At 53.1% G+C, this 20,339-nt stretch overlaps 1 protein-coding gene across 10 annotated transcripts in view; it reads left to right on the top strand.

The window, feature by feature from the left end:
• Positions 1-20,339, top strand: part of Nphp4 (nephrocystin 4) — a 91,725-nt gene that overhangs the window by 62,155 nt on the left and 9,231 nt on the right. For 7 of the 10 annotated variants that reach the window (XM_052718739.1, XM_052718736.1, XM_052718733.1 and 4 more), the window contains exons 13-20: positions 614-730; positions 1,358-1,506; positions 1,616-1,807; positions 2,731-2,918; positions 9,920-10,080; positions 12,820-13,000; positions 17,565-17,690; positions 20,117-20,322. In XM_052718739.1, coding sequence (XP_052574699.1) covers positions 614-730; positions 1,358-1,506; positions 1,616-1,807; positions 2,731-2,918; positions 9,920-10,080; positions 12,820-13,000; positions 17,565-17,690; positions 20,117-20,322 — 1,320 coding nt within the window. Of the gene's footprint in view, positions 1-613; positions 731-1,317; positions 1,507-1,615; positions 1,808-2,730; positions 2,919-9,919; positions 10,081-12,819; positions 13,001-17,564; positions 17,691-20,116; positions 20,323-20,339 lie in introns of all 10 variants that reach the window. The other 3 variants (XM_052718740.1, XM_052718743.1, XM_052718742.1) reach the window with 1 other exon arrangement.

The raw sequence follows: 20,339 nt of genomic DNA, 5'->3' as shown, positions 1-20,339 counted from the left end.
AGACACACGCTCTGGTGCAGCCCAGAGCCCCACCCCCACTTTTGATGTTCGCTTTCATTTTCCATTTGTGAACATAAACCTTTGTAGATGGCTTAGTACACTGAACATGCATGCAGTTCTCACAGCAGCCCAGCTGTTGAGGCCATTATTATCCTGACAGAGGTGAGGAGACTGAGTCAGATCATGCTCTGAGGAAGTGGAGATGGACATTCTGTCCCCAGACTTCCTGTTGACCACCTAGTCTGGTCGCTGCCTTGGTGGGGAGACTCAGTGGACAGGGAGCTGGACAGAGCCTTGGAGGTGTCCAGTGCAAGGATAGGAGCAAATCCAGAGGCTGTGCCAGCACCTGGTCCTGCAGCAGGAGCCCCCACCTCCTCACCCGCTTTTCCGTTGTGATGCGTAAGGAATCACAGCACCAGGACTCCTTCTAATTATGAATTAAGGGAACTTGGAGGGCTCTGGACTTCAGAACAGCCGCTGGCCCGGAGAGTGCTGGCATCACTCCTGGTGGTGATGCAGGGGAGTCGTCTTCAGCGTCTGTGCAGGCATGCGTGTTTCTGTGTGCGTTGATTGCATGCTTGGAGCATTTCACCCAAGAACTCTTGCCTTGCAGCTGTCGCTTTCCCAACTGGCGGCCTCCCCACAGCCTCCGGCTCCATGCAGCTCTTCCAAGCCTCCTCCTCAGTCCCTGGACAGACCTCAGTCCCCACAGGGTCCCCAGCTCCAGGCAGTAAGTGTACCCACCCTGTCCTGCTTTCCGCTCCCACACAAGCTCATCACCTCCTCATGGGAAGGAAGTCTGGTGTTTGGTTGTTTGGGTGACGGGGCCTTGGGGTGTTCTTTGTGATGTGGGCTGTGGGATGAGAGGGCACGGGAGGGGTAGGTTTTTGCCCGACTGCCCACATCAGGCTTTTGCTACCATTCTGAGTCTGAGACCAAACAGGAATGTGATGTCTTGCCGCACCGCTTGGCATTTGGTGTTCAGACATCAGGTGTCTCTGTGGTACTGGCCTGCTCATAAAATTTGTGTTTTCTTCCTCATTGCTTTGTGACTCACAGATGAGGTTGCTGTATAAAATACAGAGTGATCGGTTAACCTTGACTTACAGATAAAAACACAATTTTTAAAAATTTATTATTTATTTTTTTGTTTTTAGTTTGGCCCAAGTATTGCATGGGACAGATGCTAAAATCTGTCATTGGTCACCTGAAATTAAAAGCCTCCTGTATTGATAGTTGCTGAGCTGATGACCCCCCAGAAGTCATTTGGGCAGTAAACCCTGAGACCTGAGCACCTCTGGGGTCCGTCGTTGGCAGGTTCTTGCTGCACTCCTGGAGCCCTGGTTTTGTTCGGCAGGAACCCGTGTTAGAGGGCAGGGTCTCTCACCTGGAAGCTGACCTGAGCCAGACGTCCTTGGTTCTGGGAACACCTGCTGTCGATCATCTGCAGGAACTCCCCTTCACTCCTCTGCATGTCCCCATCGTTGTGGGAGCCCAGACCAGGAGGTGAGGCTTGGCAGGGAGGTCCTGGACCTTTGATTTTGATGAGCAGGCTCTTGTAGAGAGGTGTGCACGGCACTCCTGGGCTTCGGGCTGAGGGTTTTTTCTGTTTCAGCTCGAGAAGGCAGCTCTCGAGAGCAGCAATGGCGCTCCTGCAGTCTTCCGGCTTCCCCGAGATCCTGGATGCTAGCCAGCAGCCAGTGGAAGCCGTCAACCCCACAGATCCGGTGAGGTTCAACCCTCAGAAGGAGGAGTCAGATTGTCGTCGAGGGAATGAGATCGTGCTTCAGTTTCTTGCCTTCAGCAGGTAGTCTCCAGGTGCCCATCCATCGCACTCCCTGGCTTCCTCATGCCGAAGGGCTGACTCCCGGCATGCTCTGTGTTTAGGTTTTGCCAGCTGGAATATGGCCGTTGGTTTTCTGAATTAACTGATACATGTAGTAATTGTGTGCATTTATGGGGTAGTTGGTAATCTGATATGGGTATATGGTGTATAATGACTGTCTTAGTTAGGGTTTCTGTTGCTGTGAAGAGACACCATGACCATGGCAACTCTTATAAAGAAAACATTTAGCTGGATGGCTTACAGTTCAGAGGTTCAGTCCATTATCATCATGGTGGGAGCATGGTGGCATGCAGGCAGACATGGTGATGGAGAGGTGGCTGAGAGTTACACATCTTGATCTTGTAGGCAACAGGAAGTGGTCTGAGACACTGAGTGTGGCTTGAGCATATATGAGATCTCAAAGCCTTCCCCACAGTGACAGACTTCCTCCAACAAGGTCACACCTACTCCAACAAGGCCACACCTCCTAATAGTGCCACTCCCTATGAACTTATGGGGGCCATGTCATTCAGAGCACCACAACTGAATCAGTAATCAGTTACCTTCATCTTGAACATTGGTATTTCTCTCATGCTGACATTTTTATGTTATTCTGCCTGGGACCCTCCTTTGTAAATGCCAGAAGCCCCGCTTTGTGCGGTCTTCGGGGCTAATTAAAACCTGCCCCTTGTGTGCCCATTCTCGGGCTCCAGTGTTGCTGAGAGCAGCACCTCCAGCCAGGAGGTCATGGCACCTGGAATAGCCACTGTCATGTCCTCTGAGAGGACAAAGCTGTTCTTGGCGGTAACTGAGGTGACCTTGGTGATCGCCTGTCCTGCCCCTGTGCATGTCACACCCCAAGCTTCTCCGTGGATGTCTGATTGGTTCCCTGTTGTTGTGTTCAGAGCGGCCCAGGACTGCCCAGGAGCACCATGGCCACAGACTGTGTATTTCACCTTCCAGTTTTACCGTTTTCCACCTGAGACCACGCCACGCCTGCAGCTGGTCAAGCTGGATGGGACAGGCAAGAGCAGCTCTGCCTCCCTGTCCCATGTCCTCGTCCCCATTAATAAAGACGGCTCCTTTGAGGCTGGTAAGTGGTGGATACAAGAATGCCTGTGCTAGACTTTGTGTGGGGCTCTTATTTTACAATGCTTTTTCTTTGTGTGTGTGTGTGTGTGTGTGTGTGTGTGTGTGTGTGTGTGTGTGTCTGTCTGTGTGCATGTGAGTGTCCTGGAGGACAGAAGAGAGCTCCTGGAGTTGGAGTCACAGTGGTTGCGAGCTGTCTGATGTGGGGCTGGGAAACAATCTCTGCAAAAGTGGCAAGTGGCCTTGACTGCAGAGCCACCTCTTCGGTCCCACAGACGTTATTCTTAAGAGGCGTGTTGTGCAGTGCAGTCTGTCATGTGTGCAGGACAGTGGGACGGGTGTGTCTAAGACCAAGCTCCATGGCTGGCCAGCTGGGCTCTGTCCAGGATCCAGAGTCGGCCTTGTGTGGGTGTGAATCCCCTTTCCAAGTATTTCTTTACATAGTGCCTCCAAACTCAGTTTTTGAAAAACATGAACTTAATGGTATAATCCCATCTAAGAATTAAAAATAGTTCCCTACTGCTATTAGCTCTCTTGCCAATGTTATAGTTGTTGCAAATATTCATAGTTTAAAACATAATTTGCTCAGAAATGAGGTCTCAGGTTGTGAGGTCAAGGTGCTTTCTGCCAAGCCTGGTGACCTGAGTTTGTCCCAGGACCCCCATGGTGGAAGGAGAGAACCGATACCTACAAGTTGTTCTCTGCCCTCTACATGTGCGCTGAGGCATGTGTGCATGTATGCACATGTGGGCATGCACACACACATATACACATAAACACACACACACACACACACACACACACACACACACACACACACACACACACACAAACTGTAATTAAAGACAGAAACAGAGACGGAGTCCCCTTGCTGTGATGGGCGGAGCCCTCACTTGACGGCTGTGCTCTCTAGTGAGGCCAGGCTCTTTCCTCATTGTGAGCCATGCTGTCCCATAAGCTTCGGTGACAGTCTAGACTTACTTTCTGTCTCGTGGCAGTGGCTCACAGGGGGCTTGCTCTCTGCTCCCTCCTTTCCTGGGCCCTGGGGGTGAGGCCCAGGTGTGGGGTTAGATGCAGGTCTCCGGTTTTTACAAGAGCTTTTGTGACTGTGATGTGACATCTCCTTTGCAGCCTTGGCCTCCTCTCTTGATGGCACTGTGGTCACAGACTGTGCCCACTGTCTGTGCCCACTGGACATGGGCTCTCTCAATGGTGCTGTGGCCACTGACTGTGCCCACTGCATGTGGGTGAGTGTTTCTCTAGAGAAGACACAAGAGTCACAGTCTACTTTGGATACCTCTACTTGACAAGCAGATGCTCCCATGATCTGTGCATCTCACCAGTTGTGAGATATGGTTCCCTTGGGAAAGGCAGGATAAACAGTGACATGGTGTTTTGGTGTCCTCCAGGTGGGCAGTGGCTTACAGCTCCTGGTTTCATTGTACACTAACGGGTTTAAACCACACAGGCCGGAAACAGGCCTGATGCGTTTTCCCATCTTAGTTTAGTGTCACAGCTCATGAGACCACGCTGGGGTCTGAACTGCTGCTGCCACTTGATGTGAACAGTGATGGGGAAACTGCACTCAAATTCCAACCCCGAGAAGCAGCTTCACAACATCGATGCCAGAACTCAGAGACAGGCAGATGTGGCTCACAGGTTTAGGAGGGTGAAAGGCCATGGGGGCGTCCTGTGCAGGGAAGTGGCTCTCGTTTGAGAGGCACTCGTGCATGCAGCCTGAGTGGGGATGGACAGGCCCTCCAGCAGGTGAGTTCCACACACCTCTCAGGCAGAGACACATCCGTGAGGATGGTTGGAAATGCAGCCTGAAAAGGTTCTCATAGAACTCGTAGGGAACGAGAACAAAGCACAGTGAAGGCGTGTGTGAAGATGCTGCAGCTTCTATTAGAGTTGTGTGCTAACCTCAACATTGTTACATCAAAGGGTATGCTGTTCTCTGACACTAATGCCACTTGGTCAGAAATCTGCCACTCCTTCTCCTTCCCCAAATTCTCTGGACCAATTAGAAAAATTAAAACACACTTCTAGTGATGAGTCGGTGAAGAATCACAGGAGAAGTGGCTAATGATTTTAACCAGAACAACAGATAATGCCACATGTGAAAACTTAACACGATTGAAGTGAACTGTGCTTTCAGGCTGATGGTCAGGCTGATGTTCAGGCTGATGGGCAGGCTGAGGTGCAGGCTGAGGTACAGACTGTTTCTTTCCAAGGTCAGAATTCATGGTGCTAGACGGTACAGATCAAAACATCTCTTTCCTTTATGTTCATCTATGACAAAGCAGTTATGGGAGCATGCAGTCCAGGAGCCAACTGTGCCTCTGGCTTCCACCTCTGAGATGCTTGGACTTCTATGGTGGTAGGGTCACCTGTAACAGCAGCCGGGCAACCTGTGGTAAAGTGCAGCCTTTCTGCTCGCCTGAGCCCTCTTGGACTCCAGCCTCTGCTCCTCCTTCAGCAGGCCTGGATTGAGGTGAGGAGGACAGCCTGTCTCTTACCCTCCCCCCTGCTGGATGGGCTGCCCCTTCCTGAGGAGCAAGAGTGGAGAAGCCAAGGAAGTCACTCCACATGGAGGCTCAAGGCTGGGGGAGGAGTCACTGGCGATGCTTCCTGGGCGTGTTGGTTCCCTCAGCTCTTCAGCCCTAACTCTTAAGTTTACTGCCAGCCTGGAGTGTGATGTGTTTCAAGCCCCGTGAGGAGGGAACTGGCACCATGATTGCCGTATCCAGCAAAGTTGCCTTTTAGAATTAGCAGAGGGAAAAAGACAGGGCACAATGAAGACCCTTCACAGACCAAAGCAACCCGTGGCTACGAAGCCAGCTAAGAAAGAGTCCATCACTCCTCACAGAGTAAACCATCAAGGCCCTGGAAGAAATAACTAACCAGAGAAACAGCCAGCAGATCATGGGAATAACAGCCCTCTTTCAATAATACTTAGTACATTAAATCTCTGATTAAAAGATGTAGGTAACATGTTTGGATTATAAAGCAGTATCTATTTGTTGTCTCCAAACACCACACCTCACTGGCAAAGGCACCCACAGACTGACCGTCAGAGGGTGGACGTCAGTCCATGAAGGGCATAGAAGCCCCAGAGTAGCCAGTGTGGCCAGTCTTATATCTAATGAAGCAGGCATCAACCACAGTTAGAAGAGATGAAGTTTCTGCTCACAAACCAAGAAGGCGCAACAGTTGTAAATACATGTGCACCAAACCCTGGGGCCTGGGTTTCACAAGCACAAACATTAATGCAGATAAAAAGACAGACAGGTCCTGGAAGATAACAGTGGGCAACTCCACAAGTCCAGATTCAACAGACCGGCCATCCAGACTCAAAATTAATAAGCTCTAGAGTTAAACTAAACCACAGACATTTACTGACCAGATGCACAGTCTTCTCAGGAGCCATGGAACTTTGTATAAGACCCATCACAGTTTAGGTCATAAACCAGCACTAATGTAAAATAACTGACACAGAGGAAGGAAAACTCAGTCGACTGTGGTTGGATGCAGTTATTTTGGGGCACTTCGTCCTGCTCTCCTGGCCTGTGTGTCTTGGGGCAGTACACACTCTCCTCTGTCACTGTAGCTTCGTTGTGTATTTTGGTGTCTGGTAGTGCTGTGTGTCCTAGTGTGTTCTTTTTGCTCAAGATGGCATTTGTTATGTACATGTTTTTGTACTTGCATATAATTCACACATACAATTATGTTTTTATGTCAGCTTAAAAATAATTAACTTAATTGAAACAAATCCTGCATCACTGGGCATTTGAAAAACCATACACAATGTTTCAGAAGCTTTAATCACAATGGGAAAATTGGAAAAGCCCACATGTTCTTCAAGAGATAAAGCATTAAGATATGATACGTGAGACTCACAGAATACACGGGAACGAAGTACAGACACAGCCTTACCTCTTAGGGCTGTGGCTATTTCTTGTTTCCTAGTTAATTAAAATCGGGATTATCTTCATTCTTTTCTTTGTCTCCTCTCTGTCCTTTTTTTTTTTTTTTAAAATGTGTATATGCACCATGTGTATGTAGTGCCAGAAGAGGGCGTTGGGTACCCTGGAACCAGAGTCATAGGCAGTATGAGCCACCATGTAGGTCCTGGGAACCAAACCTGGGTCCTCCACAAGAGCAGCCAGTGCTCCTAACTTCTGAGCCATCTCTCCAAGCCCCTCTTTTTGATACTTTTGATCATTAATTTCCCAGTTTTCTCAGCTCACTTCATTTTTCTTAGATCTTCTGGTTTTGTAGATATGTGGTATGCAGGGCTATGAATTTTTCTTTGATGATTGTGTTTTGTTCACTCTGATAAACTGTGTTTTCATTGTTCTCCTAGACACCTCCTCCTTTCAAAAGGATCTCATGTAGCCCAGGCTAGCCTTGAACTCACTGTGTAGCCCAGGGTGGCTTGAACTCCTGATCCTACTCTTCCTCCCCAGTGCTGGGATGACAGGCGTGTGCCACCAAGTCAGGCTTCTAGAAAACCTTGTTGTGTGCCCTTTGACATAGTCACTTAGGGTTAGGTTTTGAATTTGTTTTGATTAAATTTTCATTAATGATTTCTAGTTTGTGGCGTAGTATTCAGAGATCGGAGTTGTTTTATTTCTACTTTATGGGATGTGCTTAGGTTTTCTTTGCGGCTTAATGTAGCCATGTTTTCCTGATATTCTGAATGTATTCACATTCTGTGTCTGGGGTGCTGTGCTCAGTGTTTCCCTGCAGCTGCCTGTGGGGGTAGGTGGACCCCGGGGTACTGGGTCCTCCCTTTCTTGTGGGCTGCTGGATCTGCCCTTGAATAGAGAGGTGTGAGTCATTGTCCCGCTTCCTGCGCTCCCCCCCGCCCCCGTGTGCCCCTGCATTTCTGCCTTACTTGGTGCCTAGGAATTCACAGCTGCAGCAGCTCATTCTGAACTTGGGATGTCATCTAGATGGAAAGAGTCTCACTCTATGGAACTGTGAACACCTGTCCAGGGCAGGAGGCATTTGTGAATTGTGAAGGGATGGCTGGGTTGAATCAGGAAACCCGCCAGAATCAGAAGTGTCCACCAAGGCATGGGCCTGTGTGTGGGCCTGGGTGAGGAGGCCACAAGGGTATAGCCAGAAAGGGCATGGAGTAGGAAGGGCGAGGGCTGTGAACTTGGGGAGGATGGTACCCCTCCCTGTGGACCCTCTTTCAGTGTGGCTGGTGGCGTCACAGCTTCTGAGCCCCCAGGGATGACACAGGACTCTCAAAGGTTCTTCTGTAGCAGTTCTAGACATGGCCGCCTAAGAGCTGTTGGTCAGGAGCGCAGTGGGCTGTGCCCACAGTGTGAGGAGGTGGCCGCCTTGTTATGAATGGTCAACAGATACCACAATCAGCAGCCCCGGGCCTGCCGCTCTGGCTCTGTGCTCAGTGGCAAATCCTCCACCTTAGTGCCACACAGGCATAGGTCCTGTGTGTCCTGTTTCTTCATGTTCCTTGTGCAGGGCCTGGCATCTGGCATGGCACAGCCAGTGTTTGCTGAGAGAGTGACTTGGTGGTAGCATTGAAGAGGCCTGGCAGCTGGTGAATGGTGATGGAGCAGGGGAGCCAGTCAGGTGGTGTTGGTAGGAGCTGACTGGAGACAGGAGTGTCCCAAGAAGACAGGTGAGCATGTGCCCAGGAGAAGCTGAGGTAGCACGTGGACATGTGGCTCACATGTCTCTGGGGCAGTCATTCCATAGAGGTCTTGCTGAGGGCTGGCACTGCTTGTGGCCTTGGTCTGACACTGCGGTAAGCCCAGGCTTTGGTGCTCACAGGGCTGCTTCAGAGCCTGTGTGTCTCTGAGAGGCACGAGAATCTGGCCAGGTTCTTGTCTGTGAATGGTCCTGAGCTGAGGACTCAGGGCTGGCCACAGGGCTGGGCTAGGGTGGGTGGTGACTTTGTCTGGCCCCCTCTGAGATGCTGCAGTGGGGCATACCTGTCTTCTGTGTGACAGTTTTCACTTGGCTCCTCTTAGGTCTTTGTCCTGGTTCCTCTCTTACCTCAGCCAGGCCTCACCACACACACCTGGGGTCCACCCCAGACCACCCATTTTCCATTCCCTGCTTCTCAGGACTGGAGCCCAGCATCATAGGCTGTGTTGTCTCACACCACACACACTTCCTCCACTAGAGGTGCCGTCTGTCATGGCATCAGACAGGATGTTGGTCTCTGTGCCCCGTGCAGCTGAGACATGAGGCAGGCTGTCTCGGAGGGGAGGGTGACCTGTGAGGAGCTGCACACACTCCCTCCTGTCTGGAGGTGAGGGCTCTGCTCATCGTGGTTTTGTAGATATCGTTGGCGCTATCGATAAGAGGGGAAAATGCGGCTTTGAGTGTCTCTCGGTGTTGCTGCTCCTGTGCACTTTAACTAACGATGATTCTACTGTCAGTTTTGTCGATTCAGAATTAATGATCGTGTCTCTTCGGGAAGATGAAGGCAGAGGCCATAGTCTAGCTTCCATGTTAGTCAGCCTGATTGGTGGGTGCAGCCTCAGAGAGGCACCTGCGGTTTCTGGGGGCTGATGTCCTACCCTGAGGTAGCCCAGCATGGGCAGGTTCAAAATATCTTTGTGTGTGTGTGTGTGTGTGTGTGTGTGTATGTGTGTACACATGTGACCCAGCCTTGACAGTACATGTGTACTGGGCTCTTCTCAAGTTCTGTGCATAGAATAATAAACTCCCTGGTGAGCCTCATGGGGCGAAGTCCCCATCCATCATCGGGACCCGGTGGAATCCATAAGTCTTATTTTGGGAGCTTATTGTGCGCACTGGAAAGGAGTACAGTCTCTTGAACAGACTCTTCGCTTTGTTAATTTGGATATTTTATGATGTTTTTGATTAATGTGTTTATTAACTGTCATTGTGACGGAAGCAGAAATTAGTAATCATGACCAGAGCAGAAATATTTCCAGCACGTAAAGATGATAAATGGCCCCAATTACTCACAGGCTCACTTGGGCTTTCTCTGTTCAGGCTCTCCCGGCTTCCAGCTGAGGTACATGGTGGATCCCGGGTTCCTGAAGCCAGGCGAGCAGCGCTGGTTCACCCACTACCTGGCTGCTCAGACGCTGCAGGTCGACGTCTGGGACGGAGACTCTCTGCTCCTCATTGGGTCTGCTGGCGTCCAGATGAAGGTAGCGGCCCACCGAAGGATGGGCAGGGCACTGCAGTGCCGTGGGACAAGTCTCCATATAGCCTGTCCCCAACGGTAGGGCCACAGCCCAGCACCAGGTTGTGCCAACTTTTTGTCCGCTAATGACGAGCAGTGCAGTGTTCTCTGCCCTCTGAGGGACAGCCTTCTCCCTGGGGGCTGAATTCTACAGCCGTGTGTGTCTTGGTGAGCTTTTCTCCCATACTGACCTTCCGGGTAATGCCACCTTCTGACTCTTCCAAAGCCATGGTGTAGGTTGTCTAAGGGCAGGTACTAGTCGCCTGTCCTCTATGGTGCTCTTAGCTGGCCCCTCAGAGGCGGGAAATGACTGAGGTATGTGGAGTTACCTGGTTCCTATCGGCAGTAATGCATTTCTTTTTCCCTTCCTATTCTGAGAATCGAACCCAGGGCCTTATGCATGCCAGGCAAGCACTCTGCCGCTGAGCTACACCCAAGCCTCTGAATTGCTTGCTCTGATTTTAGAATCCTTCAGTTGTGTCTCCCACCCTCTCCCTGTGCAGACACTGAGATCCATCACTCTTCCCTGGGCTTTCTCCCCACTTTCTTTCTCTCTGTGGTGAAGTGGACCCCAGAGGATCAGCTTAAGATCGCCATGAACATTCCCTGGCTGGCCTCAGCCCTGTGGCATCATGACAGATGCTGATCCCTCCTCGATCCCAGCCACATTGTCCATCTGGCTCCCTGCCTACCTTGTTCTCAGGTGATTGATGGGTGGTGAGACCCATGGATTCCTGTCTCTGTGTGCCGGACCCCCAAATGGCACCCCTCCTCTCTGAGGCTGTGCCAGTCCTTCCCTCTTCCTTTTCTCCCTCTCTTAACCTGTCCTGTCTCCACTAACCACCTTGTTACTCAGCGTTCCGGGCCTTGGTGTCCTTTGTGAGGATGATGCTCCTTGGGTAGGGATGGTTTGTGGATGCTGGAGGCAGGGTCTGCAGCAGAGGGGAGTTGGGAAGGAGAGAAGGGGCCTCACAAGGCAGCCATGGAGGCATGGTGGGGGCTCAGCCTCGTCCCAGCTGCAGCTTCCTTACTTGGTCTTTCTCCTTGGAAATTCCTCAGTGTGTGTGTGTGTGTGTGTGTGTGTGTGTGTGTGTGTGTGTGTGTGCGCACATCTGCACATGCCTGCAGGTACCCATAGAGGCTCGAAGAGGGCAATCAGTCCCCTGAAGCCACAGTTCCAGGCAGCTCTGCTGTGAGCTGCTTGCGGGTGCTGGGAACTGAACGCCTGGAAGAGCAGCCAGTGCTCTTCACTGCTGAGCTGCCTCTCAAGCCTCTCTACTTCAGTTTTAAAGTTAAAAGGCAAAGAAGAATGCGGGTTGGGTTTAAGGGCTCATGTGTCGCTGGAGCCAATGACCTCCGTGCTTCTTTCAAGGAAGCCCTTGGCCACTTAGGTATGACCTCCTGTTAACTGTTTCCAGTGGAGACAAGTTCACAGTCACACTGATAACCATCACAGCTGGGATTCTGCACAGTCCCTACCCTAACGCCCATGCTCTTTGCCTCTGTGTGCCCTGATGTCACATCCGAAGCAATGGAGTGGGGGCTTCAGATGACAGAGCAGCTGGGGCCCTCGAGGCCAGCTCCTCCGTGTGGGCTCTCGGCAGCCGCACCCTTCCGTCCAGAGGTTCCATCTTTGCAACCAGCCTTCCACTGTGATAGGCACCCGGCACTGTGTTCGCATCTCCTTGCTTCCTGCAAATGCTCGATGTTTTCCAGTATTTCCGGGTCGTTCTCCAAAGGCCTTGTCCTATTTTTCCAATACCAGGGGCTCTTGAGCCATGAATGGCTGTGCACTTGTGGTGTGCCATTGTCACTGGGCTGGCAGCCTCCGAAGTGTGTAGCCGCCCAGTGTGGCGTCCTCACTCCCAGAGAAGGTGCTCTCATTTCTGTAGGAGAGACTGAAGGGTTACTGAAGCTTGGACCGTAGTCTGGTTCCATACACCTGTCTGGTAGGAGGAAGCTCCAGGGCACGTAGCTGATGAGGTCCAGGCTGGCCAGGAGCCTGAGACCATCCCTAGTGCCCCAGCCTCGCCTGGGCTCAGGCAGAGCCTGAAGATGACAGCTGGAGAGAGGGACGCAAGAGAGCCCCGCTGACGCTGTCCTGGGGCAGGCCTTTGTGCCACTCGCTGTGCCTGCCTGCCACGCTGGCACATAGGGCTTCATGATGCCTCAGCCCAGGTCCAGAGGTCCCCATATCCCGTGACCCCGTCTGGCCCCTCCTTGAGCCACACTGAAGCCTGTGGTCCTGTCCTCGTGGGCTCTGCGGTGTGCACCTTGGCCTGGCTCCCCTCCTGAGGCCTGTGGTCCTGTCCTCGTGGGCTCTGCGGTGTGCACCTTGGCCTGGCCCCTCCGGTGTCACCTTTGCTGTCACATCCCAGTTTCATTCAGAGAGGGGCTCGGCCAGTTTCTGCCTTGTTCTGTTGTCCGTATCTCTTCCCTTTGGAGGCTGGCTCCTACCAGGAGGCTGCCAGGTCCCTGGTGCACCACAGTGCCACCCAGTGTTTATTCAGAGGGCAGATTGGGCTGTGTAAAAGCTGATGTTTCTAAGAAGTTGGCCCCTTCTGTGTGGCAGGTGACTAGCGCTCTGTAGCTGACGCCCTTCACGGACCTGCCTTCCTCCTCCTCCAGGGCCGCCTCTGCTGACCATTAGGGGTGGCAGTGGCTGGACCCCAGCTGTTCACCACTGTCTCTCTTCCCTCTGCAGCACCTCCTCCGCCAAGGGCGGCCAGCTGTTCAGGTCTCACATGAACTGGAGGTCATGGCCACTGAGTATGAGCAGGAAACGATGGTGGTGAGCGGCGACGTGGCTGCCTTTGGCAGCATCAAGCCCATTGGTGTCCACACAGTGGTGAAGGGCCGCCTGCACCTGACCTTAGCCAACGTGGGTAAGATTTCCAGCAGCTTCACCTAATTCTTCTGGTTCTGTGTCATTTCTCCAGGGCCTGTTTCCCCAGCTAGAGCAGGAGGGGCAGCCTCACCTTAGGCATCCCACACTTTGTAGGAAACCAAGACTTGGGTGAGCATGGCTTCCAGCCTGACCTGGCCACCACGCCTGTGTTGGAGGCAGGCATTCACTGCCTGGGTTCTGGTGGGAGCTTGGAATCACCGGTCTTCTCAGGCTTGTCCATGGGTCATCCTGTGACCACCCTCCAACAGAGTGACGAGGTGCTGGAGGGTCTGACGTAGAGTTCCAGCCCCAGAACTGCCCATCAGAGAGAGGGGAGAGCTAGCCTGAGTTTTCTGTGTAGCTCAGGAACCGCGGAAGGAGGAAAGCTTTTCTTCTGAGCACAGTGACATGGTTTCAAGGTGCCTCAGCAGAGGGACTCACGCGGCCTGCTCTTGTTGCTGCTGCCTGACCAATGGGGGCAGGCGGCTGGGGCTGGCTCTGGGTGGTCCTGCCTGGACCCTCCAGAGGCTTTCACTGAGAATGGAGAGGCTGAGGGGGTCAATAGACAGAGACATCTAGGTGCATAAAGTCAGGCACCTGTCCTGGGGAGGTGAGCCAGGAGAGAACCTTCAGAGACAGCAGCGTCCTCACCACTCGTCCTTTGGGGGACCCCAAAGGGTGGGTGATTTTCCTGCTAAAATCAGAAGTGCAGGACTGGTTGTGGGAGGCCTTTGCGAGGCTGAGACCAAGATCTCTGCCATCTTATTAGGGATTTTTCCATTCCTCAAAGCGCAGCCTGGTTTTAAGTCCAAGAGCCCCACGGGCCACATCCAGCCTGTGCTGAAGCACGGGTTTGCGGAGCGGGCGGTGGCAGAGGAGCGAATGCACAGCTCATTAAGTCTGGTTGGAGGTTTCTGCCTGCTTGTTTACAAATGTAAATCCAAGGCAGCTTGGAAAGTAGACAATATAGAAACAGCAAAACTCAATTAGGTTCTGGAGGAATAAACGAGGCTCCTGTGAGAAGCAGGCTTTACTCAGGAGCCCGAGCGACTCGGGGAGCCGCGGGACATGCCCAGCTCCAACCCTGGCGGCTCCTTTTATATTTAATTCACCGGCCCACAGATGTGCAGTGACTCCAGGTTGGAAAATCTTATCTCAGAAGAAAGATGGGCTCCGTTATATGTTATCTTAAACTGTCATTTTCATACTTTGCCTGCATGAGGGAGATAAGCCCATGGGGGAGTGCCCGAGATAGCCAGCACCAGGGACACTGGTGCGTGCGCCAGTGAAGGACGAGTGTGCTGCGGCGTGATGGTGGGGCCACCTGTCTGCCCCCACCGCCATTTTTTGTTAGGTAGCGGAAATGTTATGGCCTTCATTTCTTTATGAAACCATTTGGTGTAGCAGTCATGTTTCAGCAAATTGGATGCTGGCCGTGGAGGGAGGCCTCTAGGGTGACAGACACAAAGCTCGCACCTCGGCCTGGTCGCAGCACCCAGCAGCTTCATTCACAGTGGGATGGCTGTGTGGGACAATATATAGGTGCCGGCAACCACCAGCTCTCCGCTGCTGGCTTGCTGGCTCGCTCCGTGGTTTCTCCTCCCCGACCCTTGGATGTTCTTTGCTGATTTTTTTTTCATGCTGTCTTTTGTCCTTCAAGGATTGAATGGCCCACACTGCTTTCTTCTCCTCCAGTTATGCTGGTGAAGGAGGTGGCTGGCGAAGGGGTCACCTGGGAGCCCTCTTGCAGAAGCCCTCCAGGGAGGCAGGCAGCAGGGCTGATGTCCTTGGGACCTATGATGGCAAGGCTTAGGTTTTAGAGAGCATCCATGGTGATGAACTTGTGTCCTGGTGTGGGACTGACACCTAGTGGTGGCCCGTTCTGCTTCCCCTGTGGACTCACGTTGGGAGGCCTGTGTGCTTAGAGGGTATTTCTACCCCTGCTGCAGATGAGTTGGTGTCTCCAGCATAACCTCCTGTCCCCCAAAGGGGAAGAAAGTCTGTGCCAAATCAGGATGGCAGATTGTACCCGATGGCAACACCGTTGCCCTGTGCTGTTTCTAAAAGCACACGTGGAGGTGAGTTCACCTCACACAGTTTATTTCCGTCATTGACAAGCGGACCCTGTGAGCAAGGATGTTGCAAGGGCCAGCAGAATGCCTTGTCCCAGGGTGACTGTGTGTCCAGCTCAACTCACTGCTGAGACCGCTGTCACCATCCACCCTCCGTGATCCTGAGGGTGAAGAATTGTGGTCACCTACCCTTGCCACGCAGACTGATCTTGACCTCGATGTGTCTTCCCCAGTCTTTGTCTTTTGGAGCAGCATATGTCTGCAGTGTACGTCATAGGCCAGGGCTCACTTTGGTGGGGAGTGGATAGATCCAAGGCCTGATGGAGGGACCCACTGGCCACTCAGTGATGGTAGTCAAGAAAGCTAGGGAAATTCCTGAACTTCCTCCCCGTGTGGGACAAACCCCTGCCAACTCAGTGTGCCAGCCACAGTGTTCCCACCGCAGGGTGACAGGCTTGTTCTATCTTGGAGTGATTCCCTGGGATGTGACCGAGAGTTTGCCAAGACCCTGCAGTCCACAAACTGCCACCCTCTGCCTTGCGTTCGTGTGGGAAGGAGCCCGGGTCAGCTCTGAGTGTGTGGCAGCAGCAAGATCTGTGAAGCTGAGACTGCATGTCTGTGGGGATGTGGCAAGGACATCTGAGCTAGTGACAGCTGAGGCTGTTGTATTAGCATGGGCCACAGAACCAATGCCAGAGCTGGGGCAGGGGCAGGATGAGGGTCAGCTGCTGACTCTCTGCTAGGAAGAGATTATGGGGACAAGTCCACCCTGCCCTCTGGCCCCCAGGAGTGTGGCAGCTGGCACTGGACACAGAAGCTAGCCATGAGAGTAGATATCTCAGGCTGTGAGCAGGTGGCTTGGCCTGGCGTTTGTCTGCCCTGTTAGCTTTGGAAGGTGCTGGGTGGGGATTCCATATCTGCCCCTGCAGAAGTGAGAGAAAGATGGGGCTCCAGTGCTCTCTAGAGCTTCGGTTGTGAGGAACTAACTGTTCTGGCCTGCAGGAGAGGCAGCCAGGCAGCAGGCAGTCGAGGGATGACAAAGACGGTTTAAAAATGACTGGAGCGCCGGGCGGTGGTGGCGCACGCCTTTAATCCCAGCACTCGGGAGGCAGAGCCAGGCGGATCTCTGTGAGTTCGAGGCCAGCCTGGACTACCAAGTGAGTTCCAGGAGAGGCGCAAAGCTACACAGAGAAACCCTGTCTCGAAAAAACCAAAAAAAAAAAAAAAAAAAAAAAAAAAAAAAAAAAAAAAATGACTGGAGCGTTCTGGCCTCTAAGGAGCCTTCTCCAGGTGGTCATCTCTCTGCTTGAGCTGCTCTCTGAACCCGCTGACTCCACCCTGCCTTTCTCTGCTGCTCAGTCTTTGTCCTAGCCAGTCTTCACGGAGGGAGGGTCTGCAGGGCCCTGACACAGCCGGGGTCCCAGCTGTAGAGTCTGAAATCCAGGCTGCTCTCCCTGGGCTTGGGACCACCTGTTCTCAGCTGCTTATAGACCGGCTGGACCCCACGGAGGATGGAAGGCCAGTCCACCTCAGCCCACATCCCTGAGGATGCGTCTGTCAGGCAGCTGAGATCAAAAGAGCACCTCTGTCGCAGGGAGACCTGGGTCAGGCAGAAGCCATGGCTCACCTGGAGGGCTGTGGGTGTGCAAATGAGCCCAATGCTGAGATGTCCTTGTAAAACAGAAGCCTGTGAGCAGGAGGGTGAAGAGCAGGTACATCTAGACAGAGGAAGAGGTCACTGTGAACAGGAAGGCAGGACGGGCAGGCGGACATCAGAGAGGTGGGCAGCCTGGGCAGGGGTTCCTGCTGCTGCCAGTCTCAGGGGGCAATGCCAGCATGTGCTCCGCCCTACCCTGCTGAGGTTGGGAGAATGTACTGCACAGGTGTGCTTTGGCAGTTGGGTGGTTCCGTCTGGAATGTGATTCATCAGCTAGGCTCTGCCTCACCCGGGTGATTGACCCCTGTGGAGTTGTGGGTCTGTGCTCCGGAAAAGCATGCCTGTGGGCAGACGCTGCTGCCTCGGGGCTGTAACCACTTGCAGCATCTCAAAGTGCTGCTCTGGGTCTGTTGGCAGGCCTCGTTGCCCAGCCTCCTCTGAGGCCCCTGTTGCTCTGCAGAGGCCTCAGCATGAAACCCCATCTGCCTTCACCTGCACGTGGAGAGGACTTTCCTAGAGCCTCAGCTCTCCCAGGCCCGGGTTAGAGTTGGAGACAGTCTGCATGAACTGTGTGTGATCAAATGGAGACCTCCTATGTATGCTGGGGGGAGGGGTCCAAGCCTGGAGAAGACAGTGCAGAGACAGCCCATCTCCTACCCACAATCCCTCTTGCAGGATGCATTCAGACAGCAGCAGCCGGCACCTGGGCATACTAGTGAGTCTGAAAGTGGAGATGGAGAGGCATCTGCAGGCCCAGGCTCCATACGGGAGAGCTGGTATGGTCTACCAGTCCCCACTTTGGGCCCTGTCTTATGAGAGTGCTTTTCACTTAGGTCACATGTGGGAGCCAAGAGCAAGAGGTTCCTGTTCGCTGCCACCATCCAGGTCTCGGGTCATCTCAAATGATGGAGCCAGCTTCTTCTCTGGGGGAAGCCTCCTCATACCAGGAGGCCCCAGACGTGAGTTGAGACTGTGGCCACATGCTGGGTGGCAGGTGGGGTATATGTGGTTCAGTGAGGCAGAAGCCTCTGTGTGTGTGTGTGTGTGTGTGTGTGTGTGTGTGTGTGTGTGTGTGTGGTATGTATTCACATTGCTGATCATTGCTCTAGTGTCTGGATTCAGGGTTGACTGGTTATGCCCAGCTGGGGTCCCTGGTGATAGCCCCAGGAACTTACAGGGTTGTTGAACCTCGAAGCTCCTCTAGGTTTGGCCCTGCATCCAATCATGATGTCTTATAGGGAGATGGTAATTCTGCTAATTACCTAAATCTGAGCTGCTCACACAGGGAAGAAATGAGAAGTGTGTGTGCATGTGTGCGTGCGTGAGTGTGCGAGCTTGTGTGTTGGCCAGAGTTGAGTGGCTGTAGCTTTCCCCCTTATTTTCTGAGGCAGGGTCTCTCACTGAGCATAGAGCTCACCACTTGGCTAGACTGTCTGGCCAGTGAGCGGCGAGCACCTGGGATCCTCTTGTCCCCGCCTCCCTGTGCTGGGATTGCAGGTATATGCTGCCATACCTGACTTTTTACATGTGTGCTGAGGGCCTTGTGCACAGTAAACACTCTCCACCAAGCTACCTCTCAGCCCTGACCCTGATTTTTAAAAGCAGATTAGAAACTCCTCCCTGGTTCCTTGGCTGTTTATGAAGCTAGGGAATGAGAGACTTGAGTCTGGACTGGAAAGTCCTAGGTTTGAGGAAAATTGCTTCCACGGGGTGTCTGGAGTCTTTCTGTTCCCTTAAACATGAAGGCCCCAGGGCTTGAATGTGAGCCTGCCGTCGGAAGGAGAGGAGGGCTGTACGCTCTACGTAGCTCTTTGCTCAGATGTTAGAGATGGTGACTCCCAGAGCTTTCTTATGTGGGTGTCCCAGCTCTGTCCACCTCGGACTGCAGCCTTGGACTGTGTCTTGAGAAGAGGATGCCCGAGCCATGGCTTGGGGCTCGGTGAATCCTCTACACTCCACGTCACAGGACCTTGGGAATCTTGCCCCTCTAATTCCTGACTCTGCAGGCAGAACTGTACATTCTCCCTCAGGAAGAGGCTGAGGGCTCAGCAGGTGGTCGGAGGGACCCACAGTCCATGTATGCCCCATTGTTCTAGGCCAGACCCTCGTTTTAATATTCAGTGAACTAAGGCAAGGGAGGTCACATGATCATGATGGGCGGGCAGAGGGTTCCCTGCAAGAGCCTGTGTTCCCTGGGGTACGGCTCTGGATTAGAAGTTCCCTGAGACCTTGAGAAGTTCTAGGCTGTTCTTGTGTTTAGGGAAGTGTGCTCCCACATGACTCCTCCAGAACCCCATTTCTGGTTGCTTTGGAGTCAGGGGAGGCAACTGTTGGGGTAAACGTGCTGTCCCTTGAACTCAACTTGAATCCTGGCTGTGTGGCTGCCCCCAGCCTGCTGTTTCTCCTGGGCCATGATCACAGGCTGCTCAGACCAGATTCCAGGTTGGGCTTCCCATGCACGCCCAAGCTCTGACATACAAAGTGTTCCTTCAGGCTGTCACTTAAGATGTCTAAGCCAACCTGTGACACTGAAAAAGCAATGAGATGAATTTAAAATAGAGTGGTGGTGAGGAGCCTGGAAACAGGGAGTGGTAGGTGAGTAGAGGAACAGCCGTGCTTTGCCCTATAGGGCGCCTTAGCGGGTTACTGGCCCTGTGTGATGACAGGTGGAGCCAGGCCCTGGGAAGCTCTGTAAGTGGGGGAGGACCCAAGCCTCAAGGTGGGATCCCCCTTTGACCTGCCCTACCTGGATTCTTACTGTCAGCCTGTGATGTGGCCTTGTCACCAAGCACAGTTCCACCAGCACCATTAACCCCAGCTCTGTATGGGAAGGGGGCATAGGCAGTGTTTACCCTGCTGTCTGTGGCTAGCTCATCGTGAGTCCAGGATCTGAGCTTCCCCACATCAGAGTGCCCACTCCAAAAGGCAGACGAGAGCAGTGCTGGAACCAGGTTACCTCTGTGAACCCCATTTCTGATAAGAACTTGGGGATCATGCTGTGTGCACACAGGCGGGGCTGGGGAGTCAGTCGGATGTACCTCAGAAGCAGGCCTCTGCAGCAGTGACCACCCCATCTTCTACCTGAGTCCAGGAAAGGGTGTTATCACACAACTATAAACCCGAGCATCTGCCTTTTCTCTTAGAAAATCATCTACTGGTGTGAGCTAAGGACTGGGACCAGAGTTCCTTAGGTTTGAGGGACTGTGAAAGGGGAGCTGCTGTGAGGGGCCAGGCCCAAATATGCATCTTTATCAGTCGAGTGACACAGAGAGGACCCACCCTGGAAGCTCTTTGCTCATGTGAAGTGTCCCTAGGGATCAGCCACTGGCTTTGCTGGTACTCCTCTGTACATCCACCCCGACCCCTCCTCTGGCCCTTTCCATAGGAAAACGTGTGGTGCAGGCGCAGAAACTGGCTGACGTGGACAGCGAGCTGGCCGCCATGCTGCTGACCCACACTCGAGCTGGCCAGGGGCCCCAGGCTGCGGGCCAGGAGGCAGATGCTGTGCACAGGCGCAAGCTGGAAAGGATGCGGCTGGTGCGTCTGCAGGAGTCCGGAGGGGATTCTGGCAGCCGCAGGATCAGTTTGCTGGTGAGAGGCTGCCCATG

This window comes from Peromyscus californicus, unplaced genomic scaffold (assembly GCF_007827085.1).
Source record: "Peromyscus californicus insignis strain IS unplaced genomic scaffold, ASM782708v3 Scaffold_5__1_contigs__length_169319896, whole genome shotgun sequence".
NCBI classification, from domain to species: domain Eukaryota; kingdom Metazoa; phylum Chordata; class Mammalia; order Rodentia; family Cricetidae; genus Peromyscus; species Peromyscus californicus.
The sequence above is the reverse complement of the archived record's forward strand: the minus strand, read 5'-3'. Positions and strand labels throughout refer to the sequence as shown.